Genomic DNA, 25,704 nt, shown 5'->3' on the forward strand with positions numbered 1-25,704 from the left:
AAAAGAGATTAATTTTTGAAAGGATTCATCCGTACATCTTTGGTTGACTTGTCACAGTGCTGTCATACTTCAAACTGAGCAAAAATAAATGCTTTAACAATGAATGCTTCAGATAAGAAAGCCACTTTTTCTTTATACTTATATGGTCATGTGCAGTATAAAGCATCTGTGCAAAAACTGAGAATCCCCCTCAATCTTTCTGCCCCAGCAACACTCTTGATTTTATGACGAACAGCGTTTTTAGGCATTACCAACTCAAAAGGCAAACCTGCGGTAGCCACAGTTTCTCGACGTGGCTTGAAAATGTATGTGCTGCAATTTTTAAAAGCACAGCAAGTTTCCATTTCAGATGCAAATTGCAGATGGCACATGTTTCTTGCATAATTTCTACAGGAATATTCTAATTTGCTCTCAAAACCGCTCAAGCATCATACAGATTAGCAGCTATAAGCAATGAAGTCCATAAACTATAATAAAAAAGGTGGCAATCATATGAAATGGTTAAAAGCTGTCACATTTCTGAAGATAAATTACACATCATAACAGCTCATTTGTGTGCTATACAAGGGAACAGCAAAGAGAATTTGCCCATAAACTGAACACATACAAAAAAGCTACTTTCATTGTAATAACCGCACTTTACAAACTTAATGATAAGTTTGTCTTGCGCATTTTATGCACCTACTTATGCAGATTATTTTCTGCAAAAATTGAATTTTCCATTTCACTTTAAATGCAAACAGGAAATCATCTATCAAAATCCTATATGCACCCAAAGTAACATTATTAAAAAATGAACTCTCTGTTCAGCGAACCATTTAATAAACATAATGTTTATGCAAGGGATCATTTATCTTTCCTTTGTTTAGCCTGTAATTTGATGTCAAGAGCTGGTTTCGACACATTCAAGTTCTTGTCCATACATCACAATGTCTTTTGGCATTCTAGTATTGGTTCTTAATCTTTGCTTCATTGCCAAGAAATTCCAAACTTCATTTAAACCACCCAAACACAAAAGTTTGTAGCCATTCTTTGAGACACTGCTAGAGAGCCTTAAGCAAAGGAAGAAAACAGGCTCAAATCTGGACTTCAACATTCAACAGTAGTACAGGGAAGATTGAGAAAGGAGTTAGACAAGGCTGTATACTGTCGCCTTGCCTATTTAACTTGTATGCGGAGCACATCATGAGAAACGCGGGATTAGGGGAGTCACAAATTGGGATCAAGATTGCAGGGAGAAATATCAACAACCTCAGATATGCAAATGATACCACTCTAATGGCAGAAAGCAAAGAGGAACTAAAGACCCTCTTTATGCGGGTGAAAGATGAACATGCAAAAGTTGGCTTGAAACTGAACATCAAGAAAACAAAGATCATGGCATCCAGCCATCTCAATTCATGGCAAATAGATGGGGAAGAAATGGAGGTAGTAACAGATTTTATTTTCCTGGGCTCCAAGATAACTTCAGATGGGGACTGCAGCAAAGAAATTAAAAGACACTTGCTCCTGAGGAGGAAAGCTATGGCAAACCTAGACAGCATCCTAAAAAGCAGAGACATCACCCTGCCAACGAAAGTGCTGGAGTAGACTCTTGTAAGTCCCTTGGACTGCAAGGCGAACAAACCGGTCAGTCCTAGAGGAGATCAGCCCTGACTGCTCCTTAGAAGGCCATATCCTGAAGATGAAACTCAAATACTTTGGCCATCTCATGAGAAGGAAGGACTCCCTGGAGAAGAGCCTAATGCTGGCAGCGATTGAGGGCAAAAGAAGAAGGGGACGACAGAGAATGAGGTGGCTGGATGGAGTCACGGAAGCATTCGGTGCGAGCTTAAATGGACTCCGGGGAATGGTAGAGGACAGGAAGGCCTGGAGGATCATTGTCCATGGGGTCGCGATGGGTCGGACACGACTTTGCACCTAACAACAACAACAACACACAACTTAACTACAATGATGGATCATAAGTGCAGGTCTCAGCTAATTGCTCTCAGCATTCCATGATTAAAGATATATCTGCCCATAACTCTCCCATTTTAACATATTCATTTCCTTTACTATGTTTTCTCCTGGAACTGAACTCAAACAAATGGTAAATTTATCAACGAAACTTGTGACTCTGTTTGATTCTGATATTTGTTACACATGTGATATTGTCACACATATCAGAATCAAACATGTTACACATGTGATATTGTTACACATAGTTGATAGACTTGGTTTTAGGGGACTGGGGTTTTTATGGGAATTGTTTTATGTGAACCGCCTTAAATCCTTGGAGGAAGGCAGCATATAAATCTAATCTAATAAATAATAATAATAATTTTCATTATGCTGCAGGTTATATTACTGCTCACCCTTTACTTATAAGTATAGACTGGGAACTCCCATTTAATTCTATCTGAGGAAGTGTGCGTGCACATGAAAGCTGATGCCTTAAATAACATTTTGTTGGCTTTACGAGTGCCTCTGTACTCAAATTTTGTTCTGCTGCTTTAGACTAACACAGCTTACCCATCTGAATCTCTGTAGCCATAGTTCATTATAACTGGTTGCCTAGAACTGGAAACCACATTGGAAGCAGGATTTAAAAACCTGAGTTAACCATAAGTCCTGACTGGCGTTAACCATGGTGCAGGCTAGATCTGAGAGTAGATCATCATGCCCTCAGAGAAGACTTACTACCCAAAAGTTCTGGTGCCCTTTGAAGCTTATCCCTTGAAATGGTTTCTTTATCAGGAGTAGGCTGGGAAGTTACAATGGCCCAGAATCAAGCCACACGGAGGGGTGGCCCCCTGTGGTGCTGCACACAGTGCCGCAGGGGGTCACTGAACACAGACCTGGCCAGCAGCACCAACAATGGGTGTCAATTTGCTCACTGGCAGCAGTGAAGAAGAAGAAGAAGAAGAAGAAGAAGAAGAAGAAGAAGAAGAAGAAGAAGAAGAAGAAGAAGAAGAAGAAGAGTTGGTTCTTATATGCCACTTTTCTCTACCCAAAGGAGTCTCAAAGTGGCTTACAATTACCTTCCCTTTCCTCTCCCCACAACAGACATCCTGTGAAGTGGGTGAGGCTGAGAGAGCCCTGATCTTACTGCTTGGTCAGAGCAGTTTTCTCAGTGCTGTGGCGAGCCCAAGGTTACCCAGCTGGCTGCATGTGGGGGTGTGCAGAATCGAACCCGGCATATCAGATTAGAAGTTTGCACTACACCAAACTGGGAACAGAATAGGTGACCTGGCACCCATCTCTGGCACCACTGACCAGGCCTCTGTGACCCCTACAGAGCGACTGGGGCTTACCTCTGCTTGCTCCTGGTTGCAGATGTCCCCCAGGAACCTTCCCTGTAACTTATATGGCCCAGTGTCCTGTGTTCCACATTAATTTGTCCACAATAAGACAGAGGACAATAAGGATTGGAACACCCAGATATAAATATTTGCTGCAATATGAATTGCACTTCAATTCTTATCTATAAGAGTATTACCACCAATATGTCTTTGACTCACCAAGGCAACAGTCATGTTCTTTCACATACTAAAAAAAAAACAGCAAGGGGAGGGAAGTCACCTCATAGCAAGTATCTCGTTCTAAGCACGTGTAGACATTCCGCTGCATGTCCAGGATATCTTGCAACAATCCCATCCAGTACGACTCACTGACAGGAGGCTGTCTTTTAAGAGGAGAAATAGAGAGGAGCATCAACTCAACAAGACGATGAGCGAATGGTTTTTCAACTGAACTGGAGAATGAAATAAATTAATTCACCCTCACAGAAGAATGTACATGCAGAGACCATTCTTCCATCAAGTTTAGGGTGGTGTACATGGTTCCCCCTCCCCTTTTTATCCTAACAACCATCCTGTGAGGTGGGCTAGTCAGACTAAGTAAGCATGGGAGTGGCTCAAGGCCACCCAGGGAATATCATGGCAGAGTGTGGACTTCAATCCGGGTCTCCTAGACTTTAGCCTAACGCTCTAAGTCTAACTAGTGTGCCACACTGACATATCCTCGCCTAACTCTGATTAAAAATGCTATCATAATGGAGTCACACATATAGCTAAAACACAGCTAAAATGTCAAAAAAGCACACTCCATCGACTGCTCTCCCCCGGGCTTCTTCTTGAACACCATTGACCTCCTTCTCCTCCACCCCCCCCCCTTTTTAGGAAGGGGGGTAGGAAGGGGATTTTATTATTGCACCGCCATGCTGTGATGGTTTTTAAGTCTTTTAATGGGAGTTTTACTGGGGTTTTAAGACACTGTAACCCGCCACGAGCCACTTGGGAGTGGCGGGAAATAAATAAATAAACAAACAAACAAACAAACAAACAAACAAATAAAATACAGGCAGTCAACAACATCCAAACATGAATACCGGAACTTCATACCAAATTGCACCAATATCTAGCACTTGGAAGCCAACTGTTTCTTGCTATAAATTCTAAGAAACGAGCATTCCTGCAAGAATCGCGCTCTCGGACACAATGCCTTCTGATTCACATTCATCAAGAACTGGTGCTGTCTGTTACTCACTTGCGGCCTGTGTGCCTCGTCAATCTAATCATCAGCTTCCGTGCTTCTTCCGGGCTGTTCTGTGTGTCTTTTACAAAAGATACAGGTTTCTGGAGCCCGTGTTTCTCCAAAAGCTCGGAAACACTGTAAAAACAATCAATTAAAAAATAAAAGCCATTCAGCCCAATTCTAAACCTTGCCTAGTGCTCCTGGTAACTTAGGTTACAGGAGGCACAAGGATGGGCATAAAAAAGGACAGGGGAAGAAGTAAAGAGTCTAGATCTCATTGAGTGTGCATAGGGCACAAACCAGAGCCCCCCAAAACCAGGTACGGCTTGAAAGCGCTGCCGCCACCACTAGAGATGACTACCTTAATAAATATGGGTTAACTTGTCAACCTCACCCCCCACCCAGGATGACCTGAGCATGTGTGTGTGAGAGAGAGCTTCCAGAGTCTCCGTGGGGTAAACCTTTACCTCGTCCTCTTTAAGTAAGGGGAGGGGGGGAATAATTAAATAATTAAACCCAGCCCAGTCTAGCCATAATCCCCCCCCCCCATGAACAGATCCCTGAACCGACCAACCTATGAGACCACAGTTGACAACATTGAGGTCAGTTAATGTTGGAACTTTTAACTATATATCACTGTCTTCATGTGACATTTCAGCAAGGAAAACCAGAACAGACAAAAGCAAGGCCTAAACAGTTGTCTGTGGAAAGTCTAAAATCTACAAAGTTACCTCGAGCAAGCATATAGCAAAATTTAACCCATAAATTCTTTTTCGTAATAATCTAGACATTTTTTAGGCTATAAAGCATAATGCTGTGTTAATAAAGTTAATGTATTGGAAGAGATGAAAGGAATTACCTACCTAAGAATTTGTTCCAGTTCATCAACCTTATCGTGCAGACTATTAGTTATGTCCGTTTCAGGGCTGCAAGGAACAAAGAACGTACTGATGTCGTTATCACGGAAATAGTAGTATTAGAAAAGAGCAAAAAACATAGAAATTTGACAAATAAAACTACTGTCTTTTGCATAATAAAAGGCCTGTTCAGATATTACAACTCATCCTTAACACAGGGAGTTGTGGGATGGTCATTAGTTCATAATCTTCCTTCTCAGTTAATTCAACTGCCCCGAAGAAGGGATGGGAACTGTCCCATTCCCCAACAAAAACTGTCCCATTGGAACTGTAGAGACTGGATTGCTGAGACTTATGTACGAACTAACAAAGCTACAATTTAATCAGAGTCCAGTAGCACCTTTAAGACCAACAAAGATTTATTCAAGGCGGGGGCTTTCGAGTGTAAGCACCGTTCAACAGACCAGTGCCTACAGTCGAAAGCTCACACCTTGAATCAATCTTTGTTGGTCTTAAAGGTGCTACTGGACTCCGATTTTATTGTGCTACTTCAGACCAATATGGCTACCCATTTGAATCTAAAGCTACAATTTAGACCATTATAGTACTAAAAATATAAATACTTACTTACTAACTACAGTCTAGGGCAGGCTTTCTCAACCAGGGTTTCTTGATGGCCCTGGAAGGGTTTCCGAAAGGGTTGGGAGTTAATTAATTTTTTATATGTTTATTAAACTTGTTAAACATTGATCGGGGATATGCTCATATGTGCACTCCCCCCTCGCACAACAGCCAATGATTGGCCTGGAGAGGGTGAGAAGGGGAGGGGCTCCGGGTGGGTGTGTATACAGCTATATTCTGCATGATCATGCAATTTCTGAGGTTTATCAAAGTCTCAAAAATGTTTCAGGGGGGTTTGAACAGTAAAAAAGTATTCTAGCCACTGTTAAGGCATACAATAACAATACATTCAGTTCTTTAGGTATTTCTTCACTCATTATACCTGATAGAAATAATTCTGGATTCTTTTTGAAGTTTACTTCCAACATTTTCTTAAGTTCTATGTATATTTTATTCCAAAATGTAACCATCCTTGGGCAACTCCACCACATGTGGAGAAAGGAACCTTCATTTATCCTACACTTCCAACATCTCTTATCAACATTCTGAATCCATTTTGCCAATTTTAGCGGAGTTAAGTACCACCTAAAATACATTTTATAAAATTTTTCCCTCAAGTCATAACTATCTGAAAACTTTATTTGCTTCTTCCACAAGTGTCCTAAAGTCACCATATCTATTCAATGGCCTAGATCAGGGGTAGTCAACCTGTGGTCCTCCAGATGTCCATGGACTACAATTCCCACAAGCCCCTGCCAGGGGCTCCAGGGAATTGTAGTCCATGGACATCTGGAGGACCACAGGTTGACTACCCCTGGCCTAGATGAAACTTCTTTTCCTGATATTTAGCCATTCTACAAAGAGTTTAAACCCATTATTGTGGGCTCTGCTGCCAACAGGATCCTTTCCCCGCCCTTCTCTAAGTGACAACCTTTCAAATGTTTTAAGAGAGCAATCATGTCCCTTCTCAATCTCTTCTCCAGGCCAAACATTCCCAAGTTCCTCAGCTTTTCCTCATAGAGTTAGTTCCCTGGATCATTTATTCTGCACCTTTTCTGCAGCTCCATTCCTCCTGAGGGGGCTCAGAGCAACATTTGAGCTTCACAACTAGTGCACAACATGTGCACAAGTTACAGTGAAAGTGAGCGACTTGCTCAAGGAAGTTCAAGCCCAAGTCCTAAGGATTCCAGACCCCAGGTGGGACTTGGTAATCCTGCGGAAATTACAGTTCATCTCCAGACAAAAGAGATCAGTTCCCTTGGAGAAAATGGCGGCTTTGGAGGATGAACTCCATAGCATTAGACTCCACTGGAGTCCCTCCCTGCCTCAAACCCCACCTACTCTGAGATCCACACCCAAAGTCTCCAGGTATTTCCCACTCAGAGCTGGCAACCCTATCTAGTCATAACAGACCTAGTACACCTCTGCTATAAAACACTTTATTGGACTGGTGGTGCTTCTGAAGCAGCCCAGAACGTAGGGAGGAGGGGTATTATCAAATGCCTGATTGAAGAAGAAGAAGAAGAGTTGGTTCTTATATGGCGCTTTTCTCTACCTGAAAGAGTCTCAAAATGGTTTACAGTCGCCTTCCCTTCCTCTCCCTACAACAGACACCCTGTTGGGTAGGTGAGGCTGAGAGAGCCCTGATATCACTGCTCGGTCAGAACAGATTTATCGGTGCATTGGCGAGCCCAAGGTCACCCAGCTGGCTGCATGTGGGAGAGTGCAGAATCGAACCCGGCGTGCCAGATTAGAAGTCCGCACTCTTAACCACTACACCAAACTGGCTGCTTTCTTTCCCATGCTATTAAAAATTAAAGTCTACAGTCATTGAGTTCAAGCTTATGCATTCTGGACAGTACCACTCTGGACAGCAGGTGTAGGATTACCTATGTGAAGGTTTCCTTTAAACAAACAAAAATATCCCTGCACATAAAAAAAAAAAAGCTAGCAAAAGGCTAGACAGAGCTTTTTGTCCCCATTGTGCTAGGATGTATTTAAAAATAAATATATACATACACACAGGCAGTTTGCTGCTTCACATTTAACCAAAACAAAAACTGGAACTCTAGCAGCAGACTAAAGATGTTCCAGAGAAGGTTTACCATTTGATTCTACTAAATATATTAACTAGCTTTTAAAGCATCCCTTGCATTCTGGCGGCAAAGATTATTGCTAGCTTAATCGTTTTGCATGATATTTGGCAATGATTTCATTACTGCCCCTCCCCCCAAATACCTATTTTGCTTCATCCACAATGAAGTTCAAAGCAATACTCACCCATAACCTCTCTGAGGAAGACATTCTAAGATGTCGTAACAGAGAGAAAGCTGGTCATCCTTTCTGCAGCCATAGATACATTCTAATGCAATAATCATCAAGAGGTCTTGATCTGAAATTATTTTCTGCTGACACTATGGGAAAAAGAGACCACAACCTTAATGCATGTCAGATATAACCCCCCCTCCAATTTTTAGTGTGTTTCTTCCAGATTTTTATGCACGTCAAACAACTCTTAAATAGGGTAATTATTACAGTAAAGCCAATTTAGGGATTTGGTTAATTATAGAGGCTTTCAGGATCTTTGATATTTCTCAGTTGGGAATATCTTTTTTATAATTAGAGAATCTTCCATGTAACCTGCAATTATAGACGTTTTCCAAGGAATTTCCCATTTGTTTTTCGTTTTTTAACGAAACGATAGCTAGGTGGTTAGAAACAGATAGAGACAGATACGCCTATGCATGATTGAAGCGAAATATTTGTGATTTTCATGCATTATGCTATTTACTACATTTTCACACAAACAATTTCAATGTGTAGAGAACACTGGTTTTCTCAGACTTATTGTACACAGCCCAAAAGTAAATTAAAGAACATCCTAGGACAGTGGTTCTCAACCTGGGGGTCAGGACCCCTTTGAGGGTCAAACGACCCTTTCACAGGGGTCGTGGCAGGGTGAGCAGCTTGGCCGGTGGGCGGGGGCACCACCACTGTTGCCACTCCTCCTGAAGGCACCTGCACATTTATATGCAATTTATAACCAATTTATATAGAATCATGAACAATGGATCTTCATGCCATTGGTCCATTTTGGTTTAATTTCTGTGGAAGAAAATCACAGAAATTTATGGTCGGGGGTCACCACAACATGAGGAACTGTATTAAAGGGTTGCGGCATTAGGTTGAAAAGCACTGGCCTAGGAAGATAGCACGTGCAATGCAAGAACTCTACAGTAATAAAAGAACAGTTCTGCTCTATCTTACATACGATCTATCTGGTCAAGCATTGTGGTTCCCAAAGTAGCTATGATGCTGCCTCCAGGAATCAGCATTCAGAGGTAATCTGACTCTGAACACTGAGCCATCATGGGAATTCTGAAGGCCGTTTGAATTCAGAGAGTGACTGCAATTCCTCACAAAAAATAAAAAAAATAAAAGTTCCCTCAATGCTAAATTTCACATTGCAATAATTACATTCAGAAGGGGGAGGAGAAGGAGTTAGCGCATAGAAATGGCAACACAACTTCTTCCGTTATGATCTTTAAGAATGGACAATACAAGCACTAAAGTTGTTCCATTTGAAGAACACAGGAAGATAATTTACTTACTTGCTTAAATTTATATCCCCGCTTTCACCCCAATGGGGATCCAAAAGAGTTTACAATATTATCCTTTCCCATCCTTAAAACAAGCCTGTGAGGAAAGTACGGCTGATGATAATCAACTGGGAGTCACTTGGCATACTTTCATAGTACATTACAAGTCCATCCTGTGTCTCCCAGATCCTAGTCCTCTGAACCCTAACCATTACAATAAGTTGCATGTACAATGACTAGAATTCCTTGGGAGACACAAACATATAGAACTCAGCTCCCCAGAGATGTGCCCAAGACAATATTTTTTAAAAAACTTAGTATCTGGGTTGGCATACTGTGGCTTAGAATAAATTGATTAATGCAGTATTAATTTCTCAGCTTACTTTCACATACGCTCCGAAATACGGAACGAAGAAGACTCGTGTATGTGAGGCTTATCCCAGTTTTGATTCTCATTCCAAGCTGTGATTGAATCTCCCTCATTCAGACTTTCCAAAGCCTTTCCTAGTAATAGAGCCCATTGTGTGAAAAGACATAACAGGCTCTAGAATGTGGAAGCCTTTACAGGATCATAAACCTCCCAGAGCAAGAAATGTCAGCTCCCTTCCACATATTTATAGTGTTTTTAGTTGTTCTGGCTTTAAATTTTGTAGAATTTTAATGGTTTTATCTTTTTTTTGGGGGGGGGGGTCTGGCTTATATTTTTTCATGTTAACATCCGTTATATAATACCACACATAAGATGTCATAGTCCCATTGTATACGGCACTGGTCAGACCACACCTGGAGTACTGTGTGCAGTTCTGGAGGCCTCACTTCAAGAAGGACATAGATAAAATTGAAAGGGTACAGAGGAGAGCGACGAAGATGATCTGGGGCCAAGGGACCAAGACCTATGAAGATAGGTTGAGGGACTTGGGAATGTTCAGCCTGGAGAAAAGGAGGTTGAGAGGGGACATGATAGCCCTCTTTAAGTATTTGAAAGGTTGTCACTTGGAGGAGGGCAGGATGCTGTTTCTGCTGACTGCAGAGGAGAGGACACGCTGTAATGGGTTTAAACTTCAAGTACAACGATATAGGCTAGATATCAGGGAAAAGTTTTTCACAGTCAGAGTAGTTCAGCAGTGGAATAGGCTGCCTAAGGAGGTGGTGAGCGCCCCCTCACTGGAAGTCTTCAAGCAAAGGTTGGATACACACTTTTCTTGGATGCTTTAGGATGCTTAGGGCTAATCCTGCGTTGAGCAGGGGGTTGGACTAGATGGCCTGTATGGCCCCTTCCAACTCTATGATTCTATGATTCTATGATTCTATGATTTGGTATTACGTTGGTCAGGATGTATGCAAATAAAACAACAAAGATGATGAAACATTTTGTCTGGGCAGTGATGCACTGTCTTCTTGGTGCTTGTGGGGGCCATAATGGGAGGGCTGGTGCCTGGTTTTTGACCACTGTGTGACAGTGTTGGATTGGATGAGCCACTGGCATGATCCAACATGGCTTCTCTTTTGTTCTTTGGATGTTCTTTCAATGTTTGGTGGGCGCTCCCCCCAACCCATCCTAGGTTGTGGAGAGTATGGCAGGGTCTGGAGGGAGGCATTTAAAGAGCCTGCCAAAGGGTTGACCCTTTGGATCAGCTGTTTAGTGGGCTCCCCCTCCCCAGATTCTTCCCAGGCTGCGAAGAATAAGCTGGAGGGTGGTATTTAAAGGGTCTACCAAACAACGGATCCTTCAGATCTGCTGTTTTGGTGGGCATTCCCCCTCCCCAGTCAATTTGCAGGCTGCAAACCATGACTGGCCCTGAATGAGGAATATTCCACCAATAGAAAAAGGCAGTCCAGTTTCATCAGTGGTTGCTGAACAGATCCCTTGGACTGCCTTTTTCCTATTGGTGGAATATCCCCCACCCCCACAGCCAATCACCCCCTTCTTTAAAAAGTGAGTTGGCACAACCACAGCTCCATTTTATATATATGGAATCACATAAATGAAAGCGGTAACGGAGTTCTGAAGTGATCTGTGACTGTATCACTCCAGGCTACGGTCTACAGCCCAAAACTTTTACCTCAGCCTACAGCTGCTGGTGGGTATGGCCGGATATATTTCTGAATGCTCCTCCCCCTCTCCGGAGAAGAACATATGTTCCAAGAAATAAAAACTGTAACAGAAGGCAGATGGCTGGACTAAATGCTCCCTCTCTATTTTAAATGTGCCAGCTTTGTTTGGCAGCAGCTTTTCCACTGAGAGTGCGTTTTTTTTTTTTAAAAGCATCCCACCTGCAGTCTGAAGTGATACTAACTATTCTATCAGATCATACATCCGCCTATGTAAATTCAGTCTGAATCTGTTTTCAAAGTATGTCAGAGTTAGAGAAACTGACAGCACAATATTCTGCCCCATGTATACCTCAGGTTGTTTTAAACTTCATTGTGTGGGTATTAAATTTATTTATTTATTTATTTACCGTATTTGCCGGCGTATAAGACGACTGGGCGTATAAGACGACTGGGCGTATAAGACGACCCCCCAACATTTCCACTCAAAATATAGAGTTTTTTACATTACATTACAGTACTATGGGCAGCTATGTCTATCCCAACTGAAGTGCACCCGGCGTATAGGACGACCCCCCCCCACTTGGAGGCATGATTTTCAGGGGGGGAAAGTAGTCTTATACGCCAGCAAATACTGTATGTATATATGTATGTATGTATGTATGTATGTATGTATGTATGTATGTATGTATGTATGTATGTATGTATGTATGTATTTATTTATTTATTTATTTATTTATTTATTGTTTTAATTTGTATCCCACCCCTCCTGACAAGTCAGCTTGGGGCGGCTCACAGAATAAAAGGGGCCCAAGGCCCTATCACAACAAAACAGTAAAATCAAAAAACAACCCTCCCCCGTGTTAACAATAAAACAATGTACAACAAGATGACGGGAAAAAATCATATAACCTCCCAGTAACTCCCCTTGCTGTCTGTATCCAGCCAGCAAATAGCCAACAATATTTCATTCAGGTTGTCAGGTGTACTCGCCACGCCTCTAAGCATGGCAGTTGACATGGGCGGGACCCACAGATTGAGGCTGGGGCATCCCCTCCCTCGGCCTCAATCAAATGCCTGACGGAAGAGCTCCCTCTTGCAGGCCCTGCAGAACGTCAGGGCGGTTAGCTCTTCCGGGAGCTCATTCCACCAGTTTGGGGCCAGGCAGATATCCCGGGGGCCCAGGACTACCAAGAGATTCATACCCGCAGAGTGGAGGGCCCTGTGGGGGGCACAGGCAGATAAGCGGTCCCTCAGATAAGCAAGAAAGGTAAAAAAGAAAAGGTAAAACTGCTTCTGCTGAACATTTTGATACTGCCCACCCTTGCTGTATCATGCCAGTTTTGTCCCTCACCACCCCAGAAGTGTGTTTTATGCACTTCATGCTACAGCATTGTAGACCGGGATTTCTGCAGAATATGTATTGCTAAAGGATGTTAGGCCTGGGAGGAAAATGTAAAAAGTCAAGGAAAAATATATGGACCTGAGTTTTGTTTGTTCCTTATCTTTTGCTCCAGGACTTTCTTTTCAATTTTTTAGGTGGGAAAACTGATACAGAGATGACCATGAACCAACTAAAAGAAGCAGTCAGAGACAGGGGTGCATGGCGAAGACTTTCCTATAGAATCGCCAAGGGTCGGACATGACTGAACGGATAACATCAGCATCAGCATCATCAAGACATATTTCCTCTTTTTGAATGAAAGAAATGCCTCTAAAGACATGAGGAATTTGCTATAGACATGTACAGGTCTTAGATCCTAGATGCATTTCTGAGCCTAGAAAGATACCTGATCTTCATAAGGAGAGTACACAAGACTTTCATTGCTTGCCATTAGTTGCATGAATTTGGTTGTCATTCTGACTTGACACGACTGACCTTGTCACCTTTCCCTCAAAGCACTGTGATGCATTTACCCACAGACTGGGCAATAAGTCACCTATTACCCTACTTTGTAGAAGGGTGAAAAAAAGTTCAGAAGGAATGGATGATAGCCTCCAAGTGGGACCTGGGATGTCCCTGGAATTACAGCTCATCTCCAGACTAAAGAGATCAAAGCTGTTGGAAAAAATGGATGCTTTGGAAGGTGGACTCTAAGGCATTGTACCCCACTGAGACCCCTGTCCTCTCCGAGCTCCATCCCCACATCTCCAGAGTGTCACAACCTGAATCAGGTAAACTTAGCCAACCAACCCCATTCCTGCCTGTAGTCAGGGGGAACCTGGTATCTCTAGAAGGAAGACAGTTAGAAACTACACCAAAACCTCAGGAGAAAACTAAGTTCATTGAGAGCTATCTAAAGCCTGCATCAAACTAAGGCAGTAATTTAACTTTCAACTTTCATAATATGTCAAATATTGCAATGCTATATGTTGGGTAAGTTACAAATGATGCATTTTAGGTTGCTAAAATTACCGTATTTGCCGGCGCATAAGACGACTGGGCATATAAGACGACCCCCCAACATTTCCACTCAAAATATAGAGTTTGTTACATTACATTACAGTACTATGGGCAGCTATGTCTATCCCAACTGAAGAGCACCCGGCGTATAGGACGACCCCCCCCACTTGGAGGCATGTTTTTCAGGGGGGGAAAGTAGTCTTATATGCCAGCAAATACTGTAGTTTAGGCTTGACAGGACAGTAAGTATTTTCTCATTTCTCTTCTCAAAATATTGTGTTTTTTTCTCAGAAAAAAATTCTGGAAAGTTTATATCTCTAGCAATTGCACAACTAGACTCACACATGCTATAACAAATTGTTTGAAGGTCTGCACAGGGACTTAAAATCAAAATATTAAGGATCCATACAAACTGCTTTACATGAACATCAGAACAGGCAAATATTTAAAACCAGCAGAATATAAAAAGTATCCTCCACTGATCCAGCTATACAAGCTTTTTTAGAAGAAAATATGCTTAAACAAAAAAGTAACTTCAGAAAATCAGTACCTCAATATTCACATGCTAAATAACCAGCTGCTGGGCAGTGATTAATATTAAAGGAATACTCTGACATCTCAATGGCACAAATCAGCTACAAATTAAAAACTCCACTTCCACCTTGTTTAGAGGACAAATGTTTCTATCAACAAGATAAATGCTTTGTCCAGCAATACTGCACAACAACAACGCTGCACAACAATAGGCTATCTCCAAGGCCTATCAACACAAGCAAGTTGAAAAAGGAACATGCATGTAGAGAGAAAAAGGGAAGAGATGGTTATACCCCACTGAAGGAGTTCCAAAGTGGCTTACAATTGCCTTCCCTTCCTCTCCCCACAACAGATGCCCTGTGATGTAGGTGGGGCTGAGAGCACTCTAACAAAACTGTTCTGTGAGAACAGCCCTAAGAGAAATGCGCTAGGCCACAGTTACCCCAGCTGGCTGCATGGTGGCAGAGTGAGGAATCAAACCCGGTTCTCCAGAGTAGAGGCCGTCTTAACCACGACACCACGCTGGCTCTCAACTAGTGTTGAAAGAGCTATTGTGAAAGAAAAATAAGTTACAAGGAGCAAACATTCATAATTAATAAGATAAACTTACCGCTGGCTTTGAATGTTCAAAGATTTTCAGAGGAAATTTTAGATCTTCCTTTGCCAGAGTTACTAAATATTCCCTTAAAAGCTTGTTAGCGAGCCCAGGAGATTGATTTTCACAGCGATGTAGGAATGGAACCATCCACTGGTAAGCATTTTTCACGTACCTTTCCTCTGAGGACTGGAAAGAGTTCAGATGGTTTTAAAATCAGAGATGAACAAATTAAGAGTAGATAGCCACTGTATAAAAAGTGTCAAGTAAGCCTGGACTATATGAAACATTTTGATTTTTATTAGTCAAGAGCTGGCTCCCAGGTGGATCAAAAAATCCATACAATGGGGCCAGTCTCTGCTAAAGTTTACAGTTCTACAAACCTGTAAAAAGCTTCTAGGCTTGCAGATATTATCAACAGTAAATCTTTCACAATGGAAAAAGAAATATTGGCACATGCAGGTATTTCTTACATTTTCTACTGTTGTGGCACTCAGGCAGTACTCTCCTGTCTTGGAAACACTAGCCCAGAGCAAGGGGAAAACCCAAGGTGATGAGAGGGAGCTTGGCAAGCCACTACTCCTCCAGGGGTGTACCCTGCAGTAAATTGCCCCCATGGTCTTCACAGGACGTGCTGTGGAAGACACAAAGGCGTGGCCTCAGAATTGGAAGGGGAGTGTGGAATCTGGTACTTCCAACAGGCACAACAACCAGGTGGCGGTGATTACCCTGGGAAGCCCTTTTGCAGCCCTTCTAGAATTGGCAATCAGCCAAAAAAAAGGGGGTGGGCAAGGTAGAACAGGGCCTTTGACATGTGGCTCCTGCCAAACTGGTACGGAGATTCGGGCTGGGCGACCATCAATATGCAGATGACACCCAGCTCTTCCTCCTGATGGATGGCCACCCTGATTTGTCTCCAGAATCCTTAGCCAGATGTCTGGAAACAGTGACAAGATGGCTCAAACAGAGTCATCTGAAACTCAACCCTTCAAAGACTGATTTTTGCAACTCACTCTACACAGACCTTCCCTTCACCTTGATCCAGAAACTACGACTGGCCCAGAATGCAGTGGCCAGGGTTCTCAAAGGAACACCATGGAGTTCCCACATCTGACCCACTCTCCAACAACTACACAGGCTACCAATTGAATTCTGGATCAGAATGAAGGTCTTGGCAATCATCTTTAAGGCCATACGTGGTCTGCACCCAGCGTACCTGAGGGACCACCTCGCTGTCTATGCCTCCCAAAGAGCTTTATGCTCCTCCACTTCCAACTGGCTGGTTATCCCTGGCCCCAAAGAAGTATGTCTAACCACAATCAGGGTCAGATCCTTCTCTGTCATGGCCCCCACCTGGTGGGGACGAGCTCCCCGAAGAATGAGCTCGACCAAATCAACATCTACTGGGCCCCCCAAACCCCTCCCCCTGAACTAAATCATGAACTAACCAATCTTTGGGGTCTTAGTTATATGTTAAAGTTGCTACCACTAGTTACTGAAATGTTATAAAACCACTGATGCTTAAACTTCAAACATTAGACAATAGGGACCTGTGTCTAACAATGTATCATTGTACAGCTGCCCAAAAGGCAGCCTTGTATAACTATATGCATGCACTGTGCTGAATTTTATGTTTCAATAAAAATACCGGCCTCTCAGAGAGAGAAGTCAGATTTGGCTGGACCAACTCTTTATGCGTGTGCATCATTTCAACAACAAATCATTATTATTGTTATTATGCCAAACTCAGACAGCACTAAGCTGATTATCCTGTTTCAGTCTGCTCTGCTCTAGCTTTCATTGCAGAATGTTTACAACTCATGCTGTCATAAAGCCACACATACATTCATCATTAACAGCCTTAGCTTCTCAATGTCTTTCATCTGGTGCAGATCCTTCAAGGACAGAGTTACATCACACGCCGTCTCATAAACCAGTGTCTCCAGTGTGACCAAGTCATCACACAGAGAATGCAGGCCAGGAATATTTCTCTCCATACCAAGGCGAACCAGAGACAAAGCACAATCCACCTGTTAAAAACAAAAAGAAGAAGGAGGAAGCTTGAGCTAGACATTCACTTAAAGGTGGATGGGGGGGTTATACAAGTGGGTATCCAAGTCAGTTTTAAGCGCTCAAACTATCAGGGCGCTTGAACTGTTTTTAACCAACCTTTATTTTAATTAGTTTTTTTATGCATCTTTAGGCATTCAATATAGAGCCTCTTGTGGCGCAAAGTGATAAGGCAGCAGACATGCAGTCTGAAAGCACTGCCCATGAGGTTGGGAGTTCGATCCCAGCAGCCGGCTCAAGGTTGACTCAGCCTTCCATCCTTCCGAGGTCGGTAAAATGAGTACCCAGCTTGCTGGGGGGTAAACGGTCATGACTGGGGAAGGCACTGGCAAACCACCCCATATTGAGTCTGCCAAGAAAACGCTGGAGGGCGTCACCCCAAGGGTCAGACATGACCCGGTGCTTGCACAGGGGATACCTTTACCTTTAGGCATTCAATTGTATTGGAAGCTTGAGCTAAAGGTGGGTGGGGGGTTATACTCTTTTAAACAAATAGGTATCAAAATCAGTTTTAAGTACTCAAACTATTAGGGGCCTTGAACTTTTTTAACCAGCCTTTATTTTAATTCGTTTTTTATGCATCTTTAAGCATTCAATTGTATTGGATTATTATTTACATTCTGAGTTGCCTTGAGCTCCTTTAAGTTAGAAAGGCTGCCAATAAATGTTTTAAATAAATAAACAAAGCTCCAATTTCATCAGCAAATGCGACAGATAATCATAAGATGTCCAAGCAACATGCCAGGATCGATGAAATCCAAACAGGTTCATTTAAAATCACCACACAAATTGTCTTAAAGAGTACATCAACTCTTATTTACACAAGGAATGACACTTAGAAATGCCTTTTTATCAAAAGGACTATCAACTTATAAAACGATCAACTACTAATATCGTCTCATTTTAACTGTTTCACAGTGATGTTGCATCTTGCCAGTCCTGCAGAAATGCTGAGCCCTCATTCAGAGAGAGAACTCCAAGACCAAGTGTGCCTAGAACCTGGGAAAGCAAGAGGGGAAAATATTTCAAGGGGGCCTGGCTGGGGAGTTCAAGGAGGCCTGCTGTATTTCGGGAATAAAACCAGAACATTCACTCTCATGACTCATGAAATCATATAAATGGGTGTGCATAGAAGGCTTTGTAACCTAGTGAGAAATTATGCTTGTGCTCGTCTTTATTTATAAAGTGACTGGTCTGTACAGCAACGTATTTTGCATGGGGATTTTATTTACTGTTGAAATCAAAAGGCCTTTCCACTTCATTTTGTAGATGAGAGGAAGAAGTTCCCTCTATAAAATTGAAATTGTCAGCTTCTGCAGTAGTAATTTGCCTCTGGCCCATATAAGGACGGAAAGGGGGTTAACCTTTATGTAATAAGAACGATACATTTTTATTTGTACCCTGCCCTTCCCCGGCCAGCTCAGAGTGGCTTTAACTTACAATCGGATATCAGTAGCCCTTGTCCTCTCTCTATTAATTAATAAATGATTACATAAAATCTGCAATACAGAGCAGATTATGAAATTAGCAGCCTTCAGCACACTAAACCAACATAAACAAAGCACATAATCACAAGTTGCCTGAGAGGACTTGCAACGGTACTGTAGCTCCTAGTTCCTGGTGGCAACCTGTCAATACACATGCAAGCAAGGACAAATTTGGATCAGGAAAGATGCAAGCGAGGAAGTGCATTTGCCCATCCTGGACAGGATGCAGCTATCAGTGGCTAACTCTGCCAGGAACCTGGGCGTGATCCTCGACGTCTCCCTCTCTATAGAGACACAGGTCACAAAAGTAGTACAGCTGGCATACTACCACCTTCACCAAGCCAAAGTACTAGTGCCCTACTTGGCCCTGGAACATCTAGCCTCAGTGATCCATGCGATGGTCAACTCTAGACTGGGCTTCTGTAACTTATTCCATGCAGGCCTACCCTTAACCTTGACTGGAAACTACAGCTGGTCTAGAATGCAGCAATCAGGATCCTCACAGGAACACCGCGGAGGTCCGCTCTCCAACAACTGCATGGCTACCAGTTGAATTCCCGACCAGACTAAGGTTTTGGTAATCACCTTTAAGGCTATACATGGTCTGGGCCTAGTGTAACTGAGGGACTGCCTCACTGCCTATACCCCAAAGTGCTCTATGCTCTGCCACCTCCAACTGACTGGTGATCCGTGGCCCTAAAGAAGCTTGTCTGACCTCAACAGTACCAGAGCCTTCTCTGTTCTGGCCCCCACCTGGTAGAATGAACTCCCTGAAGAGATTAGGACCCTGCCTGCAGTTCTATAGGGGCTGTAAAAATGGAGCTCTTCCACCAAGCGTTTGGTTGACGTTGACCAAACTAACATCACCTGCTGGGGCCCCCAGAAACCCCTCCCACATGAACAGAAGTCTAAATCCAACAACCTGTGGGATCATAGTTAACAGATTAACGTTGTCATAACTAATATTGGAATTCTTATATGAAAATGTTATTGAAACTGTTACTGAAACCACTGTTGCTATTGTATTGTGTGTGCTTGACATTATTGCATCATACCGTACTTATCCCTATGTTCTATGTAAAACACCCTGAGTCACAAGGGAAGGCAGAATATAATATAATGTAACATAACGTAACGTAATATATCCTTATCCATTGTTCCTCTTATATATTTGTGAAACAGGCCTGGGGGCGGGACTGTCCTCCCTGTCCAAGATGGAATAGGGCCAATCAGGGTGCGGCCAGTTTTCCACCTCCCATGCTCCCTCCATGCCCGCTCACGGGGGGGGGGGGAGATTCTCTTCCCTGTGACCTATAAAGCGCTCTCGCCGCCACAGCGCCTGCGGCCCACGGGTGCCTGGGCTGGGGGCCCTTCAAAGCCTGTTCTTATGAATGGGCTTTGCAGCTAGTAAATAAATAACTTTGCTTAAGATGACACTGTTAGCTCATTCATTCGTGTATATGTACAATAAAACTTACAATGGAAAATACATTTCCTGTTCTTAAAAATGAAACATAACTTCGAGATTTCTTAATAACAGTGAAAACTGACTCAAACTACTGAAGTTTTCTCATAAATTGATCCCTCTAGTTCAGTATTCTCCACTCCGCCAGGTAACATGTCTCCAAGCATGTCTGAGGCAGAGATTTTTCTAAAGGGCAAGATGACAGATTATATTTTAATTATAGTTCCTACCAAAACCGGCTTCCAAGTTATACAGACAATATACAATGCACACATTCCTTATGCAGAGACTCTTTAGCCCTAGCAGCTTCATACCTCCCCTACTCCCCCCAGCTCAAATAATAGACGTTAAAACTGGAGGAGGGAAGCATTCTCAGTAGAGCTGGCTCCAGATATTAAAAAAGGGTGCTAATGCAACTCTTTTGTCATTTCACAGCTTCCACCCATGAATCATCACCTATGCAAATGCCTACTGAACTGAAAATAGTTTCCAAACATTAATTAAATGAGTCAAGGATGAAAGCACTGTAATGGAATAGGTACCCAGCTATACATTTAATTGAACTTCTACCCATACAAATATAGCTTCACTGATATTTTTTTCTTGAACTCTATAGAAATTTCTTCATCAGCTGCAAGCTCAAAGGAGACTCTTTTCCCTATCCTAAAAAAAGCACGAAACAAATATCTAGCCCAGAATCAGTACATGAATATTTTGTGCATCCAAGAAAAAAAATTGATTGATTTCAGTTTGGACCATGCCCCAAGCCAATTGGGGGGGGGGGGGGGGTTCTACTAAATTGAGCACTATCCTTCTGCATGCCTACTCTTATTTATTTATTTATTTATTTATTATATTTTTATACCGCCCTTCCCTACGGCTCTGGGCGGTTTACATAAAACATTTTTGAACATTCACATAAAACACTGTCAAAATCAATATCAAAATCAATATAACATTATAACAATAACAACTACTATGCTACTCCATGCTACTCCAAATGTCAGTCTCATTAAAACATTTATGTATGATGCAGGATTATGATCTTGGCTCTCTCCAAACACTCATACTCATCCTTAAATGCTCCTTTCCCAACAATGAACTAATTACCAGTGGCAATCTGGGACATAACAAGCCCTGCTGGATTAAGTCAAACGTTCTCTCTGGTGCAACATTCTAACTAGGGCCATCCAGATGCCTTTGGGAAGTCCATGAACTTGGCAAACAGACAACATCTAATCCCTATTAATTGCTCTGTACTACCTAATACTCTAAGCCAGCGGTCCGCAACCTTTCAGCTGCCACGGACCGCTGCTCCGGAGAGTTGGGAGAGGGCAGCCCGGGGGCCCGCGCTGTTCTAAGGTATAGTCAGAAACCTATCACTTAGCCACCATAAAGAAGAAGCACAGATGGAGTCCTCTTCCACAGATTTCTTTTCCACCCAACACATAGTTAACTTTACTAGCAATGGATGCCTACTCGACTAACTGGCTTTAAGAGAGGTTGACACCAACATGCTCACCAGGATTACACCCCTCTAGATCCATTGAATGCCATAAGCTCAGAAGTGCGTAACTCTGTTAAACTATGCAGCATAGGTCTATCAATGGATATTAAGCATGATGTCTAAATGGGACTCCCATGATTGAAATTTAGGAAAACCAACTTCAGCTGCCAGCATAATGCCCCAGAACAGTAAGGAGCTTTAGGGGTTGGATGTCACCAATATGCAGACAATACCAAGCTCTAGATTTCACTATCCAAGTCTCCAGATGGACCTGACTTGGTTCTGAACTAGTGCTTTGAGAATGGCATCAGGTTGCTGGATCTGAATCTAGACAAGAAGCTGAATTTAGACAAGACAAAAGTAAGGCTGCTTGGGAATATTCTACACCAGTGGTTCTCAACCTGGGGGTCGGGACCCCTTTGGGGGTCGAATGACCGTTTCATAGGTGTCACAGCAGGGTGAGCAGTTTGGCGGGGGGGGGGGGGGCTTACCACCACTGTTGACGCTCCTCCTGCAGGTGGAAAAGAGCGAGATCGGCATGGTGGGACAAGAGGAAGAACTGAATGAGAAACCCTTGAAAAAAAACAATGTATATACAATCATGAACAATGGATCTTCACGCCATTGGTCAGTTTCTGTTTAATTTCTGTGCACAAACACTTGCATAATTTTATGGTTGGGGGTCACCACAACATGAAGAACTGTAGTAAAGGGTCCCGGAATTAGAAAGATTGAGAATCACTGTTCTAGAGGGACCAAATCCAGTTGTCCTAGATGGAGTAACACTGGCTTTTTCAAAGGGGTTTGAGAGCTTAGGGTGCCTATGGATCCTGCCTTGGGGTTTCAAAAAGCAGGTTGGCCTGGAAGTGAGAAGCGCCTTCTATCAGCTGCATCTGATTCACCAGCTTTCATGTTACCAGTTCCAGTGCAAAAGAGACATGGCTTCGTTATACCTCTGAATGAATCTTCAAGGCAATATAGTTAGATAACAAACTCAAGGTAGAGTAACAGCCTTCTTTTTGCCCAATGGCAAATATAATACATGGAAATCATGTGAAGATAGTGTGAAATCATTCACATGGAAATCATGTGAAGATAGTGTGAAATCAATCAACAGAGAAAGAAAACAAGATCTTATAGAAGACTATAAACCACAACTGTCTTCACATTTCCATACAGACATACTTTCTATTCAACTGGGTTATCTGAGAATCTGCCAAATAATTCATTAAGGTGTAAGACATTATGTCTGGCCAAAAGGCTGGAATAGTTAAGAATTTAAATTAATCTGGCAGCACTTGAAAAGATGGGGTACTCAGTCCCCAAAAAGACAGTGCACATTTCCTTTTGGCATCACTAATGACTCAAGATGGTCCCTTTGTTCTAAGTTGGTATTTATTCATAACTAAAGGGAGGTCTAAGGAGAACTTGGGCTGGGTATCCACAACCCTGAGAGCCATTTATCTACTGTTTTGCTCAAGAAAACAGAACAGGTTCAGTTTCAGACCACTTTAAAAGATCAGGAAGAAAATGTTGGTCAAGTAGGAAAAAATTTCACTGTGACGTTCCATAGTAGCAAAGAAATGGAACCAAGATCAGCCTCTAAATATAAGCTGGAATTTGAAATAGAATTAGGTGCTTGAAAAACAGTATGAAGATTTTTTTTACTGTACAGAGTCAATTTTAGAGGAAAGAACAGGAAATCATATTGGAGTGTCATGAAGCAGAAACATCTAATTTTTGTTCTATAGATTTCAAAAGATACAAATTACCATCCCAGACGGTTTCCTCATAATTCCAGCCAAGTGTTCTTTAGTAGACTCAAGAAAACAAAAATAATTTAATTTCCATTTGTTGGAAGAAGCAAAATAAAAGCCTAAATACCTTGACATCGCCAACCAATCTGGCCACACGGATCCAAACAAAAATATACTCTGCATCCTTGAGGATCAATGATAAAAGGACCTTTGAAGCCATAACAATAAGAGCATTTCTAGAATTTTACACTTACTTGCATAGAATAGTTTTCAATCTCCTCTGCTCTTTTCCAATACCAATCAGTGACCAAGCTTATGGAAAGCTCAGCAGACTTGTATTTCTTCAATTCAGGCTGAGATTCGTATAAAAATTCACTCTCGTCTTGAAGAACCGGTTCAACAGTCAGCCTGGGAGATGCAGACAAGAAGGTGCTAAGTGAAGAAACATGTTATTTTTAAATGACATCATGCAAAAGCAAATGTTCATAACAAAAAGGAATTAACTCAAGTCCCTCCGTTATCAATGAAAGATTCATATCTTACACGAACAAATGGATTCACCCAGAAGGAATTTTCTGATCAGAAATTATGTAAACCCAAAATCGGAACATTAAGTGTATCCAGTTTCTTTCAGTCTTTTTTCCAAATTAGAATTAAATCAAGAGCAGGTCTACGCTCTGGTGAAACACAATAAATCTGTACAAAGAGGTTTCACTACAGTTATTTCTAGCGCCAACTGTTTAAATCTGTGTGTAGATTTTTAGAAGTTAATTATCCCTACTGAAATTCCATCTATTTCTGGGTAATTAATCTTAAGACTGCATTGATAAGTGTTTACATATATACACATTTCACTGCAGTACTTAGTGAATAACAAGCCTATCTATTTAAACAGAAAAGCAAGAGCTTCCAAAGATATCGGTTGTTTATTAACAGGAGGGGAAAAAAATAACCTTGTTCGGAGCATACACTTTTTTCCATACCCCAAACCAACTCTTTCAACACACAGGGCTAGTTTACTCCTTACTTATTTTTAATTAAACCATTTATATACAACCTTTCAACCTAATTCAGAACCCCAAGACGGCAAACATTAAAACATTTCAAGCATGAAAAATAGCCTTTAATATATAAACACAGATAAAAACATTTAACACATGTAAAAAAAAAAACCCACAAACACATAAAAATAAACAAACAGGTAGCAGGGCTAATAAGAGTTATTTAGGGCAGTGGTCCCCAACCTGCGGGCCGCGGCCCAGCGCCGGGCCGCAAAGGCCATGGCGCCGGGCCGCAGCTCCCTCTCCCCGCCCCCCCCCACCGCAGTAAAAAACTTCCCAGGCCGGAAGCTTGCGGCCCGGGAAGCTTCTTACTGCGGGGAGGGCGGGGAAAGGGAATCAGGGCCGGGCCGCGCGGGCGCGGCCCGATCCGCGGGCGCGGCCTGATCCGCGGGCGCGGCCTGATCCGCGGGCGCGGCCTGATGCGTGGGCGTGGCCCGCGCGGGCGCGGTCCCCGCGGGCGCGGCCCGATGCCCTGCCGGTCCCCAGCCTAATAAAGGTTAGGGACCACTGATTTAGGGAACAAGCAAAACAAAAAAGGCTTCACCTGTTGACAGGAAACAACTATAGTGGGAGACAGATGAATCCCCTGGGGAAGAAGTTCCAAAATTTTGGCAATACAACCAAGAAGACTCTGCCCTCCCCCCCTCTTTTTTTGCACTGCCGCCCATCTAGATTCAGACAATAGGAGCTCTGAAGCAGGGCCTCTGAAGATGACCAGAGTAGTTTGTTACGTTTTTAAGCAGCTTATGCTTAAACAGTTATGTTTTTAAGCAGTTTTTAAACTGCCCTGAGCCCCAGGGGAGGGCGGTATATAAATATTAAAAAATTAAAAAATAAAAGCAGGGGTAGTCAACCTGTGGTCCTCCAGATGTTCATGGACTACAATTCCCATGAGAAATTTAATAATAAATAAATAAATGAGTAGAGTTCTCAAGGTATGCTGGCCTCAGGCCACACATGGCTTTAAGGGTCAACTCCAGCACCATGAATTGCACCCAGGAGCAAACTGGAAGCCAGTACAGAGGGAACAAGACTGGTCCCTACGATTCACTCCAATTAGCATTCTGGGTCAGCATTCTGTACCAATTAAAGCTTCTGGATGGCCTTGCAGGGCAGCCCCAGGTGGAAAGCATTGCTGTAATCTAATGTAGCTGTTAGCAGGACATGCCCCAGAAAG

General features: G+C 42.6%; 1 protein-coding gene across 2 annotated transcripts in view; it reads right to left on the reverse strand.

Moving 5' to 3' along the window:
- Window positions 1-25,704, reverse strand: part of NBAS (NBAS subunit of NRZ tethering complex) — a 221,377-nt gene that overhangs the window by 112,915 nt on the left and 82,758 nt on the right. Inside the window, exons 23-29 of one of the 2 annotated variants that reach the window (XM_077310978.1) lie at window positions 23,721-23,898; window positions 17,025-17,210; window positions 15,196-15,369; window positions 8,277-8,410; window positions 5,382-5,444; window positions 4,531-4,653; window positions 3,565-3,667 (exon numbers count right to left, since the gene is read on the reverse strand). In XM_077310978.1, the coding sequence (XP_077167093.1) occupies window positions 3,565-3,667; window positions 4,531-4,653; window positions 5,382-5,444; window positions 8,277-8,410; window positions 15,196-15,369; window positions 17,025-17,210; window positions 23,721-23,898 (961 nt within the window). The remainder of the gene's footprint in view (window positions 1-3,564; window positions 3,668-4,530; window positions 4,654-5,381; window positions 5,445-8,276; window positions 8,411-15,195; window positions 15,370-17,024; window positions 17,211-23,720; window positions 23,899-25,704) is intronic. The other variant, XM_077310987.1, reaches the window with a different exon arrangement.

Source organism: Paroedura picta, chromosome 1, assembly GCF_049243985.1.
Source record: "Paroedura picta isolate Pp20150507F chromosome 1, Ppicta_v3.0, whole genome shotgun sequence".
Classification (NCBI taxonomy): domain Eukaryota; kingdom Metazoa; phylum Chordata; class Lepidosauria; order Squamata; family Gekkonidae; genus Paroedura; species Paroedura picta.